This window comes from Melanaphis sacchari, unplaced genomic scaffold, assembly GCF_002803265.2.
Source record: "Melanaphis sacchari strain LSU unplaced genomic scaffold, SCAv2.0 Contig9_pilon_pilon, whole genome shotgun sequence".
NCBI classification, from domain to species: Eukaryota; Metazoa; Arthropoda; class Insecta; order Hemiptera; family Aphididae; genus Melanaphis; species Melanaphis sacchari.
In genome coordinates, this window is record NW_020271711.1 from 1,028,119 (window position 1) to 1,050,092 (window position 21,974).

The window sequence follows — 21,974 nt, forward strand, 5'->3', positions numbered from 1 at the left end:
AGTTGCTGTAGGTCGAGTTGCTGTTGCAGCGACGTGGACGTCGCGGCCGACGGATAGTAACAGTCGCCGTCGGCGCCGGCGCCGTCCATGGACGACGTGTTGGTGTGCACGGTGACCGTCGCGGAAATGGCGGCCGCCGGCACGCGACAGTCGGCGGACGACGCGTCGCTGAAGTATCCGTCGCCGGCGCCGTTTATGAGCAGCGACAAGTCGAAACCGTCAAACTCGTCGCCGTCGATGGTCTCCTGGTGTTGTTGCTGTTGAGAAGACGAAGACGATATCTGCTGGTGTTGGTGTCCGGGCGCCGGACCGCCGCCGTCGGCGTGTTGCTGTGCCGCCGTCGTCGTCGTCGTCGTGGACCACCACCAGAAGTCCGTCGGCATGTCTGTGACGGCCGCGGAGATTTGCTGGTGCTGTTGGTGTTGTATTTGTTGATGTTGTTGATGTTGTTGTTGTTGTTGTTGTTGTTGTTGTTGTATGTTAGCCATCATTGCGGTCGTCGAAGGGTTGCCGGCGGTATTCGTCGTGGTTGCTACCGCACCGGTATAACAATCTGCGCCGCCGCCGCTGTGAATCATAGCGGGGGCGCGATGTTCGTCGTGATTGTCAAACGCTGACAAAAACGTCACCGCGAAAACTATAGAGGAAAGAAAAAAAACCAATTTTAAAAGTTACTATAAGACGTCATCCGAACATAATAATAACAATGTGCATGCATATTATATTATATTATATAACATAATTATATTGCGCACGAGGAGGGCTTGCGAAAATTCGATTCATAACGTACGATAATAATATAATATAATATTATAATGTTAAGAGTCGTCGTCGTCGTCGTCGCAGTCGCTCGTTCGCATAAATACGTTTGTCGGTTGACGATGAGCACTGAAGGCGCGCCGCCGTCAAATTTCTTTTATTCGTTCATGTGTCGTCGTGCAGATATATATGGCTGCTGCGCGTGCGTGTGTTTGGGAAATGCTGCGGCGGCGGCGGTTTAGTGACATAGATTTCGCCGCCGCCGCCGTGAGCTGCTCTCTCTTTTCCGCAGAAGCGACGACAGCGCTATATACTTAAGACCTATAACCATTTCGGTGGCGGCGACCGCGATTGCCGAGGAGAGAGTGTGCAGACGTCGCCGCAACATATTTTTCGCGCGTGCGTGCGGAAGCTGTGTATACAGCGTGCCTATAACAATAACACGCACACACGAACGCATGACGCGTGTGCATATTATATTATATTTATATACTATACGAAGTGCACACAGCCCTCGCATGATTTGCAGGTGGACGACCGCCGGCACGTGGAATCGGTGATGTATAATATAGGGTTTAAACAGAGTTTATTATAAGGAAGTCGTGGCGGCGGCGGCGGCGGTGGTGGTGGCGGTTGTGATGGAAAAGAGAGAGAGCCACGTCTATATACCGAGTAGGAGATGACGTGTCCGTCGAAACTTATAATTTAGGTAATCGGCGGTGATTTAGGTAAAACCGCGCGCTCTTAACGCTCGTTCAATTCATTATTAACAAAATATATTATAATATGCTATGCAATACGTGACAGATAATGACCTCTCCTCGACATCGCAGGAGTGACAAGCGCGCGTTCAAGTCTCTCATGAACGTACATTATTATACCATTCGGTATTATACACGCTTAAACGTTATAATAATAATATTATGTATGGCTAAATTAAATATTAGAAGATTAAAATATATGTATATGGGGCTGTCAATGAAACGTTTTTCACAAATATTTGCGAAATCCTTGCGCATTATATACATGAGCATATTATATTATCAATATGACACGATTAATCACGAATTATAAATAAATTGTTTATACATACGTTAATAATCGTCGTGCGGTCCCAATATCGGTTTTTGTCGTCGTCGTTGGCGGAACGCCTCCACCGCAGCGCAAAAATGTCCGTAATCGTACAATGGACGGTACCGTCGCGTTAAACGTTAAGGTCCAATATTTCACTGATGTACAATCACACCAGCTAACACTGTTGCTGTGGCGGCCGTGGTTCTGACTTACAGTTTTTGAGACGATGCAGGAAATGAGGCTGAAGCACATGCGTAGAGTCAGTCGTTTCCGTGCGTACGTGTGAAACTGCTATTGCTCTACTGAGCATTGCGAGTTTGTGGTATGGCGACGGTGCCGATATCATAAGCACATATACATGTATACAGTCACTAGTAGACGATTGGTTTTCAGAGAGAGGTGGTGGTGATGGTTATGGCGAGGGGGAACATTCTTAACCGAAGGCGGTAGTGCTGGTTGAGAAAACTACTCTTCCCCCGACCCGCGCCGTACCTCCAAACCTAACTATTCTCCGCCACCGCCAACGACGTCGTCGCTTTCTATTCGCGCGGTTTTGCGACGGAAGGCAGCAGCAGCAGCAACAACAACTGCTATTATTGCAAATTTTCATTGGGTTTTTTTTACTTTGCAATATGTTCTTTATAATATAATATTACCGTCGTGCGGCCGACCGATCTTTATATTTCATGCGTGCCAAATTTATCGAACATCGTCGTAATGAAAGCTGATTTAGTAACACTGCAAATGCATATATAATATGTCTATTGGCTATAAAATATGTTCATTTCCTTCATTCAATTACTATTATATATAAATAAAATTTTCATAAATTTGCATTAATGACTGTACTGAAAAATTATTTTTTTTAATCTCACTTATTTACTATACATTTATTTGTTGAAAGTAATAAATAAAAAGGTGTACCCGTATAGGTGTAAGTATATTTTTAGTAGTTTATGATGAAATTAAATTTTTTTAAGCCAGATATTGAGATATTTTACACTACTCACGATAAAATATGTATTTGATATTATATTTTATTTACATTTATAATATAATATAAAGTTAGATTATAATATGACTATAAGAGCCATGTATCTAATTGATCACTTTAATTTATTTTGATACCTAAGTAGGTAGACTAGCTATTTTTATAACCAAACTATGCGAGAGTATAATGCTATATAGTTTTATAGATCATTTAGCTGTTTTCACCCATTAGATAATTTAGTTATTCAAAAGGTATAGTGTATTTTACGATGCTCCCAAGTACTATCCATAAAGTCATTAAGGAGCGTAGTAAACAAAATGTGTATGTTAAAAATAAAAAAGTACAATTCAATAACATAACCATTATAAGTATAAAAGCATCGACAACGTCAACTACACATGAAAAAGTTGCTACAAACTAATTATAATTATTTTGAGCTCAAAAAATACTGTGTACACATACAAATCTAAAATGACGCAATAAACCCGCATGTGTCGTCTTCGTCTTACCAGAGCTTAACATATCAAATTTGTGTTCAGCAGAACCGATTTTTCATTATTAAATTTTAATGTTTGAGTTAATTGACCCGATATTATTAAGTTTAAAGGTAATAGCGTTATTTGCGTTAGTATGTTGGATTTTTACTGTATATTTTTATGAATTAAAAAAGTCTAAGTGAAATGTTATTTTTTTTAAATACTCATCGCTCACTTGAAAATTAAATACCATAAAAAAACTCTATTATTATCCAATACTTTGTTGAAAATCAATCACACATAATCGGTAACACAATAATTATTATTATAGGTATATGTTTAACGATTGTTATTTGAACTAGGAAGACTACACATTGCAGGGTAAGTATAGCGTTCTCCAAAAGTCTTAAATATATTATTGTCGTCTTTTTTTACAAGTACCACCATCACTAATAATCAAAGGTGAGCAAATTAACGAAAATAATTCAGATTAAGTTAAGTGAACATATTAAGATCATTATAAGTTAGTAGTTAATAGTTTACAAATAATAAATTTAACTCTTCAAGTTGTAAGTTTACTACATTTTTAAATAGTACGTGGATCATATAAAGAGTATTTTTTGTTTATTTACATATAGTAGGTATTATTTATGAAAAATCAGAACAGAAACTAAAGTATTAGGTATTTATTTTTATTATCATAGCATTAAGTAATTTGATTGTTTTTATTTAAAATTGTCTACAGACATACAGTACGTAATATTAAAAAACCATTAAGACAAATAATTTTAAAAACATTTTTGATATTAACTTGATGGGTTAATTTTAAATTAACTGAAAAAACTAAGTTATTTTGACAGTTTACTAAACTAACTAAATCATTATGTTGACTAGAAAATTAATTATCTAGTTAAGTTAAAAAATTAAATAAAAATAAACTTTTCAACAGGGTAATATCTATATTTGCTAATAATTATTATTAATACTATTAATTTCATAATTCAAGTTTATTAACTGTTGTCTTCGGATCGATTAAAAGTCTTCGATTTGACATATCGGCGGAGGCGGCAGTGGAGGTAACCGGATTTCTCCTGATCCTCCCACCACATTATACCATTTCTACACTATATTCCGAGGTCATGGGTAAACGTAAGACGACTTGCGTTTAAAATATTGTCTAACACGCAAGCACTAGCAAATCGTATACGTATTTTTCGCATATAAATGACATTTTGGTGTCTTGTAAAAGATTATAATAAACAATTAAGATAACAGATAAAATTATGTTGAAAATCGATAAAATATAAATAGATATACAAATTAATACAAATCTGCCGAGCGTGACACAAATTCAATTTTTATTTAGGTGAAATTAACATTTTCGTCAGTATTTTGGAGGAATTTGATATTTTTACAAATGATAAAGTTTTCTTTAAATGTACCTTTAGTTTTAACATGAAACACCTAAATATTTTATACGCACAGTCGCCAATCAAATTATATTTTGTTAATTAAAAAAAAATTAGAAAATCTCATAAACATAAATTATGTAGACTAATCAATAAATTCTATTTCACCACACCACAAATGTTATAATTTATGAAATTCTATAGCAAATTTATGAATACATTTTGTGATTGCGCAATCATCATTGCATCAATTGAACTAAAATGGGTCAATTGGTGACTTGCCTGTAAATTTTTTTAAATATGTAAATATTAACTTTTAAGTCTTCATTGTTCATGACATTTGTTAGTCGTCGTTATAGAACAAAATAGTTATTATACTTCGTCAATTCTAATGCATAATATGATTATAATGGGCCTCTGCTGTATAGACTCATTGTACACTATGATTTAGAAATACAGTGGTTATTACGTGAGTCATAAATATTAAAATAATGTACACACTTGAAAAATGATGTGACATTTAACATTTAAGTTATAATTATAATATTATATCATTACCTCTACAGACTACAATAAACAATTCACGTGCTATACTACGTGATTAAGATAATTTTATCATGCCTTATTAAATAATAAATATATAGATACAAGAATGAAACTTTTGGCGCAGACGATTCGGCGCGATGCTATTTTGGTGATATATAAAAGATTTTAAGTAGATAAGTATCATTAAAGAAATACATTTATAAATGGATTAATCAAATAAAATATTATGTAATATTTTCGATAGTATTATAAAATTTAAAAAAAAAATCCAAAATTATTACATAAAAAATATAAAATACCTATAAGTTATATAAATATTAAAAATATTAAGTATCTAATATGTTATTATTATTTTTAAGTATTGTTATTTTTTTTTTTTTTAATTATCAATTCATTTTTTATGTTTGTTAGTGTTTTGAAATGTTTTCAATTTCTTCGCGGAGGATTGTTATTTTTTGAAATATACGGTGCTTGTAATAAGTATCATGTCTAGGTTGAATTTTGTTTAGATTTGAAATGAAAGTCAAAATTATTGTCGGATGAGTATATCCATTTGTAAGTTTTGATCGCTAGTGTACCGCCTTGGAATAATAACTGTCCGGTTTTTGCGTTTTAATACTCTTTGATAAAGATTTCACATACTAGACTAATAGTGTGGTTTTCTCCTACCAGCGCACCGATTTTTCTTTTTAATGTAAAATTCTTCATGCCAGTCAAATAATTGCATAAGCTCATATAGTAGTTTTCGGCCAACTTATCTACAGTGAGTGCAGTCGTATCCATATCACACAATATGAAATTTATTGTAGAGTTTAGTGAAAATACAAAAACGTATATTACTATTATACTTTAATAACAAAATGTAATTCTCTATTTATTTTTTATTTTTTTAGTTACACAAACTTATATTTACTACAATCAAAATACAAATGTTATAAAAACAGTAGTACTTTGTGGTAAAATTAAAGTATGGTTGTCTTTTATTAAAGAAATTTTAAGTAATACATAAATTGTGTGGAATTTTAGTTACTATTACGTCTATAATATTTATTTTTTTTATAAGATTATTACAGACAGTAGAAAAAAAAATTATTAAATCAACGAAAATTGGAGTTAAAATATAAATATCATAAAAGAGCTTTATGATAAGGCCAACAAGATGATTTGTTGATTTCAAAATTAAAATGTTGTTAATGTATAAATTATCACACATTTTTATTCTGCCAAGGTTCAAGTTAACTTGAAGAAGAATTCTAAAAACAGATTAGAATTTGTCGTCAATTACACTTAAAATAAATTTTCTTAGATTTTTGATTTAAACTACTTACTCAAATATTAAAGTATTCCACTTCTTTTAATTATTTTTTTTTTTTAAATTAATTATTTAGGATTTAGAAGGATAAAATCAAAAATAAAAGAAAAGTTATCTCATGTAGACTTGAAAATAAATTTATTCAAATCCATTTTTTGAATAATTATCGCTTTACTAGATCAATTGGTACGTTGTAATAAAAACGCCTCTAGATTACGTCTAAAAATAATATATTCACCTGTGTTAGATAAAGACAAAAATCACCGATTCCATCCCTCAACAATAAATATATATGTTTATTTAACAAACTTTAAAGCTGAATATTTTTACTAGGTATGAAAACTATTTTATTTTTTTTAATTTGACATAGGATAAATAATATATTTAAATTTAACAAAACTGTTGGTCATTTTAGAAACTCTAGAATTTATTTAAATTTTACTATAATACTGGACAAAGACTTTTAGGTAAATTTTAGTTTATCTTACAAAAGTTATGTTTGAATTAATGATATACTTAAATCAATTTAACAAATTAATCAGTTTAAAATAAAAACGCATAATGATCAGTTTTCCTTTTATTTCAAAAATGCATTTTATTAGTTATTATTATAATACTTTAAATATATAAAAAAATAATTATTAATTATTAATTATATACTATTATAATACCAAAAATATCTTTTTCTAGAAAATCATCAAAATCTTTGTATATATGGAATAATAAAACGATAAATTTATAATAATAACGTAAAAGTTATAAAAAGTTGCATAAAACCATTTATAAAATTTATTATTTATAATTTTATCTATACATGATAAAAATGAACTAATGTGCAATTTTCATTTGAAATTTAGTCATAATACAGACAAAAAAAATTACATATTAGTTTAAAAAAATAATAATAAAAATAAAATATTAATAGTGAAGTTTTGATTGTTAATAAAAAATTAAAAACAGTTAAAGTGATTTTAATCAGTTGAAATAACAACTTAAATTCAGAAATTATTTGATTAACTAAAAAGCAAGGCTCATCATATTTTTATTGAATATTAAATAACATTTTTGGATAAATAACCAAACATTTGAGGACTAAATGGGACATTTTAGTTGAAGTACACGAAATATTTTAGAATAAAATTAGAGCCCTGACAATAAAAACCATTTTATAGATTATTAATATTATTAATGTCATTTGTTTGTGTTCAAATATAGTGCTCAAATTTAAAATACAAAGTTAAGTATTATTTCCATTTTTCATTGTATTTTCAGAATTTAATTACACTTTAAGATCAATCACTATTGAAGTCTTTGAGTAATCAAAATATAGGTCATTTTGGAATTTATTAAAAAATATTTAGCTACAATTTTTTTTCCTTTTGTGTCAATGTATGATTTTTTAGATGTTGGAACAAATAAGGTACGTAAAAGGTAAAATAAGACAAAAGTAATAAATTATTATTTAAATGAAAATCATAAAAGTAAGGTATATTTGTACAATATATACAATATAATGTTTTAATGTTTATAAATAAATAAATTGTTATTATAAACTCTAGTTACTTTGCCAAAAAGGGGTATTAGGTGGTCGGCCCACGGCCCCTTAAGAAAAATCAATGGCCCTAAACTGGCTCTCTCAATTTTGTTTAAATTTCTTAAATATTATGACATTTAATTGTTCCAATTTATATAAATTATACTCTGTATTGAAAAAACTGTGTAATAATTTTTTTCAAAATTATTTATCAGAACATCTGTTATATAACAGTTCTTATTTAAATATATACGCAGGGAACAAACTTTGGACTTATGGAGACATTAAAACATATATTTTTTTCTAACGGATAAATCTCTAAATTTATAAAATAAATATATTTTGACGTGTATACCTTGCCATATGTGATAACCTGTTAATATACTCAAGACGTTTGTTTCGTAGTTAAAATAGCTCGTTTACGGATACTTCTATCAAAGCTGTGTTTACTACTTTTATTCTAGGTGCTTCAAAATCATGACAATTGGTTTTTAGTAGAAAATTTTAATACCTACTTTAAAATCATTTACGCCGATATGTATTCGAGTAGGATTAAATAAATCTTTACGACGACATCGCCAAGCCTTTTTTCCTTCATCCGCATTAAATTTATCACGAATATTCATAAAACTTTATACCATTATAAAGTTTTTATTAATCTGCATTTTTGATATTTATAATACTTGATAATACAATGACTAGCACGTCAGCACGATAGAAACACACGTGACGCCGTAGAGATGCAACTGTGCAAGTGAACCACATTATCGATGAAGAACCCGTTCGAACCATTTTATAATCAATAATCGCCGTATTTTGGAAAAAAATAAAATGGAAACATTCTTAGAATATATCATATTTATGTTCGATAAATACCACCGTCATCGCTTGTTAAAAATAATTATTAACGCATTCACGTAAAATATCATTGTTATATCGTTGAAAATATGGTCTAGCAACAAACCGTTCGGCAACAAATTGTCATTTTGCCAAAACAACTAGATCCGCATTAAACATTGAGCTAGAAGGTACCAGTTAAATTATTATTATTATTACTTTTTTTTCATTTAATTATTTATTTATTTTTTTTTTTTTTGTAGTCACTATAATATACCAATATGCATTATTCTTCATTATTATTTTTGATTGCAAGTCGTAAATTTAACATGTACGCCTATTTCTTATTATTTAATTATCAACATTTTAAAAATAAAATAAAATATTGCACAATAATATTGGTGTATTAATGTTTCAACATAATACTAGAATATATTTTTATTTTTATAACTCAAACGTCCTGTGTAAAGAATACATAGAACTCAAAGAACTATATAAGAAAGATATGACAATACTGTTATTGTATCAAGTCGAACTACTTCAATACCGGATCTCGTCGTAATATTTTCATGGTCACAACTGAGGTTTTAGATTTTTTCATACAGGAATAATATTTATTTAATCAGTTTATCATGATTTGATTACGTATAAAGCACTTTGACAAGTTCAACAACACAAACTATATTATTATATCGCACTATTCATCATAGTAATTAAATGCACTGGTTTCAAGTTTGAAAGTTTTTTTTTCGGTTGTGGTTAGAATTTAGAAAAATAAAAACTTAGGTTTTGATAAATTTTTAAAATACGTATCAGTTTTTAAAAATTGAGGTTAACCGAGAACGCTTAAATTTGTACTTATTTATTGTATTTTATTCATCAATTTAGTAAAATGTAATAATATCTATAAACTTATACTTACTTAGCTGCTTGAAAAAAAAAGAAATATTGGAAATTAAAGAAATTTTCACGAAGGTGTTTTCAAATCTAACAGTATGTGTTTATAATTCACATACATATTCTTTAGGTTAACAGTAAATAAATAAAACGTATAAATATCTGAATACCTAAAATATTATTAAATTATTTAATTAATATGAATATTATGCTTAAATACGCTCTTCGCTAACTTCAAGGAAATACATACTATCTAAAAAATGTATAAATAAATAACTATAGTATGTTGAAAAAAATTTAATATGTATTTCGAACAAAAAAAAAAAACATGTATAAAGTATATTAAAAATCATACCAATGGTAAAATCATTTGACATTTTCATCATTTCTTAAAAAAATATTTTGTATTGATTTCAACTATTTTATAAGTAACAACTGATGAAATCCAAAATATATTTTTAAAAAATGTCTTATAAAATTAGTAACATATGAAAGTGAAAATGTGAAATAGTAGTATAATATAATAATTTAGAAACAATAATGACAATAATAAATATGTCCCTACTATAATATTTAAAATTATGTGGTACATTTTGTTTTCAACGTGCTGGTACAGAACAACACGTTGAGTTGATCAAATAAAAGAAGAAAATAACACATTTTCAATAAAAATAAAAATAAAAATAAATAGGTCTAAGACAGATAGCATCAGTCAATAACAACACCTACCTACAACAATTATATTAAGACAATAGACCATTAGGAAAAAAATAATGATACTATAATTATGTCCAAAGTATATTAAGAACATACGAAGACTTTAAGAGTGAAACCAATTATAATGGTAACATTCATATAGCCAACATAATAATATATCAAGTGGCGAGAAAGTGACTTTACAACACCTCTCCACGTGTTATTTAAAGTATGGGTCGGTGTTTGGTGGTGTTTATGCATATCGATTAATGTATTTCTTTTGTCAACAAAAACGCTGATTCCGGCCCTGGGCCTATAGTAGTCGTTATCATTACGATGGTAGAATTCACGGAGTGGACTTCACCACTGACTTTGTAAGATTGAAATATATCAACCAAAGATGCATATGCCCCAGAAACCATGGCAAATAAAGCGAGTAAAATGATGGCCACATCTTTGGCAGCCGTCAATCTGTTCATAGCCTTCTTTCTGGTACCCAGTGGATCACTGCTCATCCTCTTTTGCTGTTGTCCTTGTGTTACACTACCACATTCTATACTCATGTCATCAAACATCGCATAGTTATCGACACCGTCAAATCTTAAATCGTTTTCTGAATCTGAATCCTCGTTATGTTCACTATTATCGTTGTTATGATTCCAAAATACTATCAAATGAATTGCAGCTGGACACAATAGTCCCAAGATGGAGAAGAACACTGCCCCGAATAAAGAGATGATGGGAGCAAGGTTAGGTACGATAGCAGCAATACCAACTGTAATAAATATATTAAATCAATGTGAGTATACACTAGAACGACATTATATCAATATAATATGGTACTGTACAAGTTCCCAGGATCATTAAGGCCCGCATGACATAATATTCCCAATCCATGTACTTTTCTGGTTCATCCAGTTCTTCTTCAGTCTGTTTCTTCTCGTTGTTTGTTGTATGGTTCACTGTTGAAGTAACCGTGGTCATGGTTACTATGGTACCGACTATGGTGCTTACAGTGGAAGTCTCTTTGTCTATGGTAGGAGTTGAATATTTGGCATCTGATTTACGTTTATGAAGCCAAGGCCCTAAGCGAGCCCAAACGATCTCACTGGGGACACAAAATTGCAAGCCGTACGAGAAGAGTATCGACAGCGTGACCATCATCTTAACTGCCTCAGCAAATCTATAATTTGGAGCAATAAAAAAAAATTACAGTTTATTAATATAACTGTCACTAATCTGATTATTTTCAGTTTTATCATTGATTATTAATTATAATACTAAAAATACATACAAATCGTTAGGAAGATTGAGCGTAATCGAACCTTCTGTGTCATTGCCGAAACGCAAGTATCCGAGGAAGCCAGCTATCGAATATAAAAATACGACTAGAGTCATGGCAGCATTCAACACTCCGCACGGGCGGGCCCGGAGAAAATGCTCTGGATGACGCATTGAATTCTCAATCGGTAGAACCTGTCCATAAAAAAGTGTTATTATTGAAGTCATTATATAGTAATTAAAATTGTCTGACATATAATACATACAGTGCCGATACCCTCCATGGCAAAGACAACGGTAGCAAAGAACAGTGGCATGTGCGCAATTGTGCCAACCCATGGGCGAGACGCCATATCTGGTAGCGGCACGGCTGCAAGCACAGCTTCCTTACTAGAAAATGGACTGACACCGACAACCACCCACACCATGGAGCAACCCAAGCCGACTAGTATGAATGTTGTCGCTACGGCCGAAAAGGGGACCAACACTCGGAGTGTACGAATGATGCCGAGAGGAAGAATCGGTAAGGCGAGACCCAAGATCCAAGTACGGATGGAGAAATGCCACTCTTCAGGCGTATGGTTGTCTGCAACCTGAAAAAGTCAAAGTGAAAATAGGATGAAAGCTGTTTCAAGTTTATGTACAGTTGTTATATACCTGTTTGAATGACGCCGAGATGAGTATGACGTAAACGCAGTTACCGAAATAATACGTGCAAAACAATGCAGCGTTAACAAACCCTCTTTATTTAGACATTTTTGCAGATAGTTAAATGAACAGTGACATGAAAATATTTGCAGTCACAGGACATAAAAAAAATAAATAAAAGAATATTGCATTATTATTTATTGTGTATTTTTTGAAAATATAAATTATATATTGGCACAAGAAATGTGTTAAAAAACGACTTTGATTCAAACTAGACAAGTAGTAAAATTTTTTTCTTTAAAAATAGTTGTTAGGTTTTGTTTATTTTTTGTTATAATTTTATAATTTTTTCTATATCAAAAATTACAATTTTATACAGTTGGTATTTAAGAGAGGTAGCTTTACCATCATATGTTTAAGGTAAAACAATCTAAATATTATAGTTTATGCGAATATATTAATTTTGTTGAAATTTAAAAATAATATGAAAATGATAAATAATATTTGTTAATAATGTCTAAGATTTGACTCAATAAAATATAAAATTTATATCCAATTACTATAATTAAAACGTTCAATATTTTTATTATATTATTGATCGAATTTCGAAAAATGTATTTGGGTTGTTGTTTCATAAAAAAATAATACTAGATACAAATTATACCTATTATAGCTGAGTTATAGATACATGTTAACTTTTTAGTAAATTCAAATCTATTACCAGGATTTTTTCTAATATTTATTATACAATCACTACCAAATCAGATCGGATAAAAAGAACTGTCATTTATTGTACATGATATTTGGTTATATATTAAACAGCAATTTCATATGCTGAATGTACGCATTTGTGAGTATTTGATAATTTTATGTGTACCTAATGTATATTTACATTATTTATCTCAAACAAATACGATGTATATCAAAACAAATACGCCTGCATGTAACTTTTTAATAAATCATTCTTTCATTCCCTTTTATATTATAGCCTTATGCCCAATTCAATAAACTTTATTACAGTTTAAAATATCCACGATAAAGGCCATAAAAGTCAAACAAAATATACAATTGATAACGAATGACAACTGTCAAGTTAAAATGAAATGTATTTACTCATAATACATATACAGCATAAGCATAACAATAGTAGAAACGAACTCAATAGCTTTTATCCTATAAAATATGTCAGTGAGTAGATATTTCTTTTTAAAAATCCTTAGTTGGTGTATTAAAAGCCTGTTATTTTAGCTACAAAAATACTCTAACGATTGGTCAAAGGTCTGAAATTTATCTTTGATATACATGGTGTGGCAGTCATTTGATGATCTCAGGTAATAGGTATACACAAACAATATTTATTTTAAATTTAAGATCAGCATTCAAAAGATATTTTTTAGAATAACTAGCACAGCAAGTCAGATTTATGATTTTTTATCCACTATAGTTAAATAACGCTGTTAATTAAATGTTATGATAACAATCAATACTATATTCAATCGTCATACTTTGCGAATGAAGCCCAGGCGCGAATTCGGCGCGGACCGGTCTTAAATGCCAAATACGCAGTGTCGGCGAACCCGAGGGCCGGGCGACGTGTACGACGAGCTAGTGTTTGTGAGCACAGCACCTGGAAAAAGAGTAATACGTTTAATCAGAATTAAGAAATAACTTAACTTACGATAAAAATTACTGTATCAAATTAATTTTCCAGTAATTTAATTATATTTTATTGTAGGTAATTTATACGTAAAAAAAGTTACTAAAGTAAATTACTAAATTACTTGTTAATTTTTTTTTTTTTTTTTAATGCATTTGAAGTATCATTTAATACGTAAGTTATTAGTATATAAAATGTAAATATATTATAGAAATACGATTTTTTGGCAAAAATTCAAAAATTAAGCACAAGTTTTAAATAAGTAATTTGGAAAATACATTGTTATTAAAAATAAATAATAATGTGTTTGAAAATTATTATTTTTATTGGTACTCAAATAACATTTTATGTAATTTAATATTGTTGATTGTTATTACTTCGTTAATATATTAATAATAATCAAGTAATTATTAAGTTCCAATAATATTTAAAAGAAAAGTGACTTCAAATAATAGTAGTATAATAGTGTTCCATTGTATTTCGTGTTTAATAGCAGCAACAAGATTAAAACGTAGTTAACTTAACCATGTTAAAAAACTACAATTTTATTAAAATTTCGATCGAAATAGTAAAAGAATAACCGAAAAATCATAAAAGGATATTACGATGACAGCCGGTAAGTCATGTAAATTATAGACCACAGCAGTATGTTAAGGCGCATATATTAGAAATCAAACGGCGCGAGTGCTGCATTCATTTGAAAGTGCGTAACAAATTACAATACTGCGTGTATAATATGAAAAAAAAAATTCGGCCTTCGAACTGTACGCCGCTTTGATTATCGTGTTGTGTATAATATTTTTCACTGAAATACTCCAGAATATATTCATAATTGAGTAGGTTGTTGTAATGAACGTGTTCAATTTGAATTGAATTCATATGATTTATCAATTAAAGTATTCGAAAAACAAGGATATTCGAATATTTATATTGTTATTTATAATTTATTCATACATTAGAATATCGGTTGGGTCAAACCAATTTTAATAAAACTAAATTTTATAAATTATATAATAATGATTATACTATTATTTAATACAATGTTAGCAATTATTAATTTATTTAAGCTTTTAATAGTTAAAATTAAACTTTTGAACCAAAAATAATTTTTATTATTATCTAATATATTTTTTTTCTATTAGAAAGTATTGGATTTTTTTACTATTGACCTCCCATATAGGTATACAATTAGATCCGATTTTCAACCTTAAACTTTTCATAATTTAAGATTCAAAAGGTAATTATAAATACTATACATTTTACTATAACACTAATACATTTGTTACTCTGCTCAGAATAAAAACATATTAATGAATATGATTTCTCATAGTTTAAAATATACAACGATTGGTACAGTAAGATGAAAAACACTACATAGTTAATTATGTATTAATAACTATTATAACGATTATACAATATTAAATAATGATACATTTTTGTTTGTCGACCGATAAAACGCAGGTGACATAGGTACTTATTAAGTCACGAATTCAAAGAGTGTCTATACTGTACACGTAGTGATAGTTTTCTGTCAATTTCAGTATTTCATTTAAAAAAGTCAAGTTGAAGTACGTACTTAAATATTGTAATAACAACAGATTTTTTTTAGTACATTTATCATTAATTATGTATTTCTGAATGAGTTTTTACTTCTTTACGTTTTCATATTTGAATTCGGGCGTGTATTTATTTTTATCTTTTATATTCTAAAACAGATTATATTTTTAAAATTTTTTTATGTTATTTTCTCTGAACATAATATATATGTATAATACAATTTTTTTAAATAAAAATTCCATACATGCGTGGTCATACATTGATAGACAAATTACTTTGTATAATAACATAGTATTAGTGTACTGTAAATAATATGTTTGGTAAATGTGGACGGACGACTGCGCTTAGGGTGAAATCGATAGAAATGATCGTACACACACAGCGGGGTGCACTGTACATGTAATATAATATTATACTCACCAAAAGGTAGATGCAGTGCGCGCACAGTGCTCCGATAGCAGCCGTTCCGAACAGACCAAAAATGAGCCCGCCATTTTTGAACGCGTTCGGCATGGCAAGGACGCCGGAACCGAGACTACTCTTTATCAGATGTAGTAAGGCACCGGTCGCGCTGAAAAACCATTTTTGATTTTAAACGCGGCATCGGGATGATACAAATAATAATAACAATATGGTTTATACTCACGTGGTTGTGTTGGAGCTGTCACGCATTTGGAATGGGTCGTATGGCAGCTGCTTTTTTTCACCCTTGTCATGACGCCACCCTTGAGTTCCGACGTTGCCGTCGCCATCGTTGCCGTTGTTGTTGGCTACGCCACGGCTCTTCGAACTTAAGATGTGTTTCATACTGCGAAAGCTGCCACAAAACATGCGTTCATTAATTATGGGCATCACTCATTAGGCATATCATGAGACGTTCATAATTTGTTGTCATTATAATAACATTATATATTCGATAATGCGCGCAAATCGTAATGTCAGTATGATAGTACTATTTTATGGTTTAAATAGATGACGAAAAGAGTCTACCGACAGATTATTGCGCCAAAGATGACATGGCAAAAATATAAACAATTACATTGAATAGAATATTATACTATATATGACTAATATTTAATATTTCTATATTATATGTTTAATGTACATTACCCGAACAGCTAAAGTCAAATTTTTTCATTGGGTATTGTACTTAAAATTAATTTCAAATATTCGAATCGTTTTCTGTTATTCGATAATCAAGAATTTAATATTTTTGTTTGAATTTTAATAAAAATAATTCAATCTTAAATACTATATAAACATTTTACTCGTACATATAAGATCCAACATATACATGGCGATAATAATCAAATATGTTATGAAAACAAAATCTTATAATAAACTAATACAGTAGAGTCTTGATAGTCTGGACGAATTCAGACCGAGCATCGTTAGGATTATCGAAGAGTTTTTAAAATTACCTACGCAAATGACTAAGATTTTTATTTTTAATTCCATCACCTTTATACTTGTTGCATTTTAAATTAAAAATAATAAACAATTTAAATAGATTTACAAATTAATTAACAGTATTATAAAAAAAAAAAAAAAAATGTGTGTAATAATACCGGACTTATGCCGTCCAGATTACCGCGTTCACCGGACTATCAAGGTTTTACTGTATGTATATTTATTTAATATATTTATTCAAAATCGTTGTTCATAATATACTAATAAAATATTGGTAATCTGATTAAAAAAATAAAATTAATAATTGTTTAAGTACCTATTGGGATACACTGATATACATTGTTTAACAATCGCTCCATAAAGATAAAAATATATAATAATTAATGACACATAAGTCTCGTATAATTGATTGATATTATAAAAAAAATCTTTATAATTATAATTAGTAATGTACAATTAAAATCTAATTGAACACTTAACAAAAAAAAAAATCAATTCAAACTTGTAAATAATTATGAGGTCTCAATTAAAATATAAAAAAAACAATTTATAAATATTATAAATGTATATATTATAGAAGGGCACTGAAATAAAAAGTTCCCTATAATAAAGTGTTGGTTAAAACAAATTTTATATTTGTGGTTTTGCCTCTTGCTATACTCTTTATATGTATACAAATATGCAATACTATACCGAATATGTGGCACTTCGATACATATATTTTATAGGTACTTAAATGCCATGTTTTTTTTTTTATGTGAGATGTCTCTCGATAGTTTCTCAATTTACAAGTGTATACGATCGGTTATCACTTATCAGTAATAAAATTAAATAAAAATAATCTCGAGGCCTAAAGATGTATTTTTGTAATGATTAAAATTAAAACAATCATTGTGTTTTAATATTTGGTAAGACTATAGCATCATGTCCACGTTTTATAAATTTAAAATTAATTATAAAATTAATATACTCTAATTAATTAATTAATTTTTTTTTTTTTTTTGTAATAAATTTTAAAAATCAGTTGTACAAAATAGATAATTTTAAAATTGATAAACTCGTATAATGTTAGTTTTATTTATAATTAGTTTTAGTATAGTAGTTTAATCTTTTGAAAATTATATTATAAATTGAGAATTTTCCTGATACATCATCGTCGTGTAAGACAAGAATATTTTATTTAATATTTGGACGTTTTTCCATATATTATTGTATTAAAAAGTTATATTAAATATATATATATATATATATATTATACAGTTTAAAATGTTTTATAGTAATATTTGTAATCTAAGAAAGTTGTGCAACCTATTTTTTTAAATAATTTTATATACACCAGTGTAAAATGTATATATGTATGTTAATATCACTAAAATAAATAAAAACTATAAACTTGACTATACAATTTATAAGTCTTAAGTATATGATTGTACATAATAATACATAATATTATGTTCATATTTTTACTATGGGTATATTTAACATATTATGTTTTATAGTCATATTTAACATACCTATATATTATTATAATATATTTTTAAGGGATTAACTATGGTTACTTTTATTGGACACTAAAGTACAATAATATGTTATACTCAAATTTAAAATTAATATATTAGACTTTTTATAAACAATAGTCGTTTGTTTTATATAATAAGTCAAAATAGTATTTTCAACTAATATTTTAAATTTCTTTGATTGATGTTTTTTTTAAATATTTCATATAAATGTGTCTTTATTAAACTTATGAAACGGCCAATAAATCATGATTGTAAGTTAACATTTCGTATAACATGAGTAATATAAAGTTTTTTTTTTTTTTTGCTAAAGAAATATTTGTTTCATTGTTTGGTTTCGATCAAATAAGTAAAAATATATACTCGATTACGTTTGAAAGTTAAGTATATGTTAAAAATGTTTATATTGAGTGCTCATCAAACAATACATTTTATTCTTTTGTCTTTTTTAACGGGAAATGTATGAACAAAGTGTACAATATCATTAAAATAGAAAGACTTTTACCAGTAGATGCATACTATAAATTAAATTGTGCCTTCGTCAGAACTTGCACATCGTTATAGACGTAAACTACATTGGACACAAATAATGACGACAAATACGAACAAAAAAATTAAATAATATAATAACTGTTTACAACTCATTGAATCACTTGAATTTCAAGTGTAGGTATCCACCGTTATATATAAAAAAATATATCTACTTATTCACCGTGCTTTCGCGTAGTCGTTATCTTACACGAGACACAAACACCTGTGTAAGGCACCTGAAGCCTAATCGTTCCACATATGCATTTCTTATTTCCTCACCGTTGTTAACGAGAGTAAAAGCTTTAAACAAAAAAATATTTACATCCTCTCGAGACTTGAGGGAGCGGTGGCGGCCACTCTAAATGACGGTTGCGTCACGCACCACAAAGCCTTGTATATCTTACTTGTTATGTCTATAGGTGCGACATGTTTCGACACTTTTATTACATGTTTGCAAAAAATATTACAGACGTGTTCACGTGAAAACGGTACTTAAATAAAGTAAATCGGTTGAATTAAGAAAAAATAAAAATAAAAACGGCTCATACCTTTAGCAGCTGGGGCTGCAAGTAGTGGTGATGGTGATTTTGGAGTGTGCTACTGCTAACGGTGTTGCAGCAGAAACGCTGCGATTTTCTTTTGTTGGCCGCAATTGTCACGGTCGCTGGTGCTGCTTTTCTCGTCCAGTTGTCCCGGTTTCCGGTATATGTATTTATAACCTGACCGCTGTACAGATATAGCGGTCGTCCGTCGGATGTGAGTGGTTGTCGACGACTGAACAGATTTTAGACTTAAATATGTTTACGAGTAAAATATATAACGACGACGACAATTTATTGATATCGATATATTTTAATTAATTTCGATGTTGATTACGTATACTGCGGCTAGTCATTATTAATTATAACAGTGACTTCTATTCTCTTTAAGTTAGCAATGGTAAAACCAACTATTCGGTCGATAAATGAAGCTTTGTCGAGTTGCTGCTGCTGCTGTTGCTGCTGCTTTGTGACTGTTCGCGACCACTGGATGAAACTATAATAATATGTCGATGAATGAACGAATTTGACAACAGAATGTTATAATAATATTGTAAAGAAATGATATAATTATAATGAGTGTGTAGATTGCACTAATTTGTCTTAATGATAGAATCAATCGAAGACAGCTATATACGTTCCAAAGTGGTGATGACGGCGGCGCCTCGTTATGACAATAGCGATAACGCGCGCGATAATAATTACTCTGACCATGGATGTCGAGAGAGCAACACGTTTAACCGAATGCGATTTGAAAGCGCAGAAAACCGAACACTAATATCAATAACATATTATCTAGTATGCAAATGTCAATAATATATTCTATAATATATTATTAAACGGTATCACCTATAAACGACGACGATTTTATTTTTAGCATGTGTAGGTATACTAGATGCCTGTGTCCTATATAGTTAAATAATTATTGTACTTCGGGATCACCTATTGATTTTTGTAGAAATCGATTTCGGTTATCGCATTATTAAAATATATAATAATATAATAGACATTCACTATCCTTATATCCAATTATTTTAAATACCTACGAGTTCGTAATTGTTATGATACAATTTATTATTTGCGTGATAATTAAAAATGTTCTTTTCGAATGATTTTATCAAAACAATATAATATTATAATATTATTTTTGTCATTTAAAATGGTTGAATCGATACTAAAATGTATTATAAAATCAATATTTATAGAAATTGGATGACTTCTTAGTAATTAAATCGACTAAATTAAGTATTCATTAATATTTTCATTTTACCATATGCAATAAATTAAGTATAGATAGTCTGTTTGAAAAAAAATAAACTAAGTATATTCAAAATGTAATATTTAAAATTTACTCAGCGTGTTGTTGTTTTTAAATAAAATCAGTCATCTTTGTTTACATTTGTTTAAATATATAATAAAATAACAGCCGTATTATAATACAATAATGAAAACGCTGAAGCGAATACGTTAATCAGCTTGTTATAACTAACAAGATATTCCTTTGTTTTTACCATTAATAAATAAATTACGATATCTATATTTCAAAATCAATGCTACATTTCAGTGGTTCCTATTCTAAATAACATTACAATATTCAAATAAATTAAAACTGTAAATTATAGTTGATAAATATAAAATAATTATTATTTAAATAGTTTAGATTAGACATTTAAATAAAATATAATGTTTAAATATACAATAATATGTTAATAAAATAATAAGTCATAATATTTAAATTTTTATTTTAATTAATATTAATAACATTTTAGGACAGTCTTGTGGTGTTAATTCTGAAAAGACTAAGTTCCAATTTTTTTATGAAAATTATTATTTGTCGTTATCTAAATCTTATAAATTATGAATAATTAATGGAATTACTGAGTAATAATTTAAAATAGTATATTTTATGAATTAATTTAATAAAGATAGGTAATCTATTACCACGATATTAATTTTGTACTTGGTCTTAAGATATTATGAATATCTTTAATTAGTGTTTGCTTTAGACATTATAGTATAATAATATCTACCAACTTTTAGAACAAATATAATAAATATTCAATTTAAGTTTTATTGATGTTGATGATAAAAATTATTAGTTTCATAGTATATGGTTATTTGAATTATTCTGAATTAATTGTACCTATAATTTTATAATTTTATTTTAAGATTATTTTAGTGTACCTAATATAAATACATTTATGAAATTAATTTAATTAAAAATTTTTTTTTTTCGGTGAACCACATTTTTGAAAAAAATATAATTCTTTGTTTTAGATCAATATATTTAGGTATAAATGTAT

The 21,974-nt window shown here is 28.9% G+C and overlaps 2 protein-coding genes across 2 annotated transcripts in view; both read right to left on the minus strand.

Moving 5' to 3' along the window:
* LOC112603178 overlaps positions 1 to 2,134 on the minus strand; it is a 16,583-nt gene extending 14,449 nt beyond the window's left edge. The window contains exons 1-2 of the mRNA XM_025351635.1: positions 1,853 to 2,134; positions 7 to 637 (exon numbers count right to left, since the gene is read on the minus strand). Of these exons, the coding sequence (XP_025207420.1) occupies positions 7 to 578 (572 nt within the window). The 5' untranslated portion in view covers positions 579 to 637; positions 1,853 to 2,134. The remainder of the gene's footprint in view (positions 1 to 6; positions 638 to 1,852) is intronic.
* An 8,051-nt stretch (positions 2,135 to 10,185) lies between these two features.
* On the minus strand, positions 10,186 to 20,266 carry LOC112603252 (proton-coupled amino acid transporter-like protein pathetic). Its single transcript, XM_025351752.1, has 9 exons — positions 19,681 to 20,266; positions 16,321 to 16,491; positions 16,095 to 16,245; positions 13,966 to 14,087; positions 12,470 to 12,554; positions 12,079 to 12,405; positions 11,826 to 12,007; positions 11,380 to 11,714; positions 10,186 to 11,306 (listed from the first exon to the last, which is right to left on the minus strand). The coding sequence occupies exons 2-9, from the start codon at positions 16,479 to 16,481 to the stop codon at positions 10,798 to 10,800; spliced, it is 1,872 nt and encodes a 623-aa protein (XP_025207537.1). The 5' UTR covers positions 16,482 to 16,491; positions 19,681 to 20,266; the 3' UTR covers positions 10,186 to 10,797.
* Positions 20,267 to 21,974: the final 1,708 nt, after the last annotated feature.

What these genes read in the sequence shown, in the direction of transcription:
- LOC112603252 (XM_025351752.1), bottom strand. Translation starts at nt 16,481, where the DNA reads ATGAAACACATCTTAAGTTCGAAGAGCCGTGGCGTAGCCAACAACAAC. An exon ending in TCTCGGCGTCATTCAAACAG is followed by an intron (nt 12,406 to 12,469) that starts GTATATAACAAC and finishes TGACTTTTTCAG; the next exon opens with GTTGCAGACAACCATACGCC. An exon ending in CTTAATGATCCTGGGAACTT is followed by an intron (nt 11,307 to 11,379) that starts GTACAGTACCAT and finishes TATTTATTACAG; the next exon opens with TTGGTATTGCTGCTATCGTA.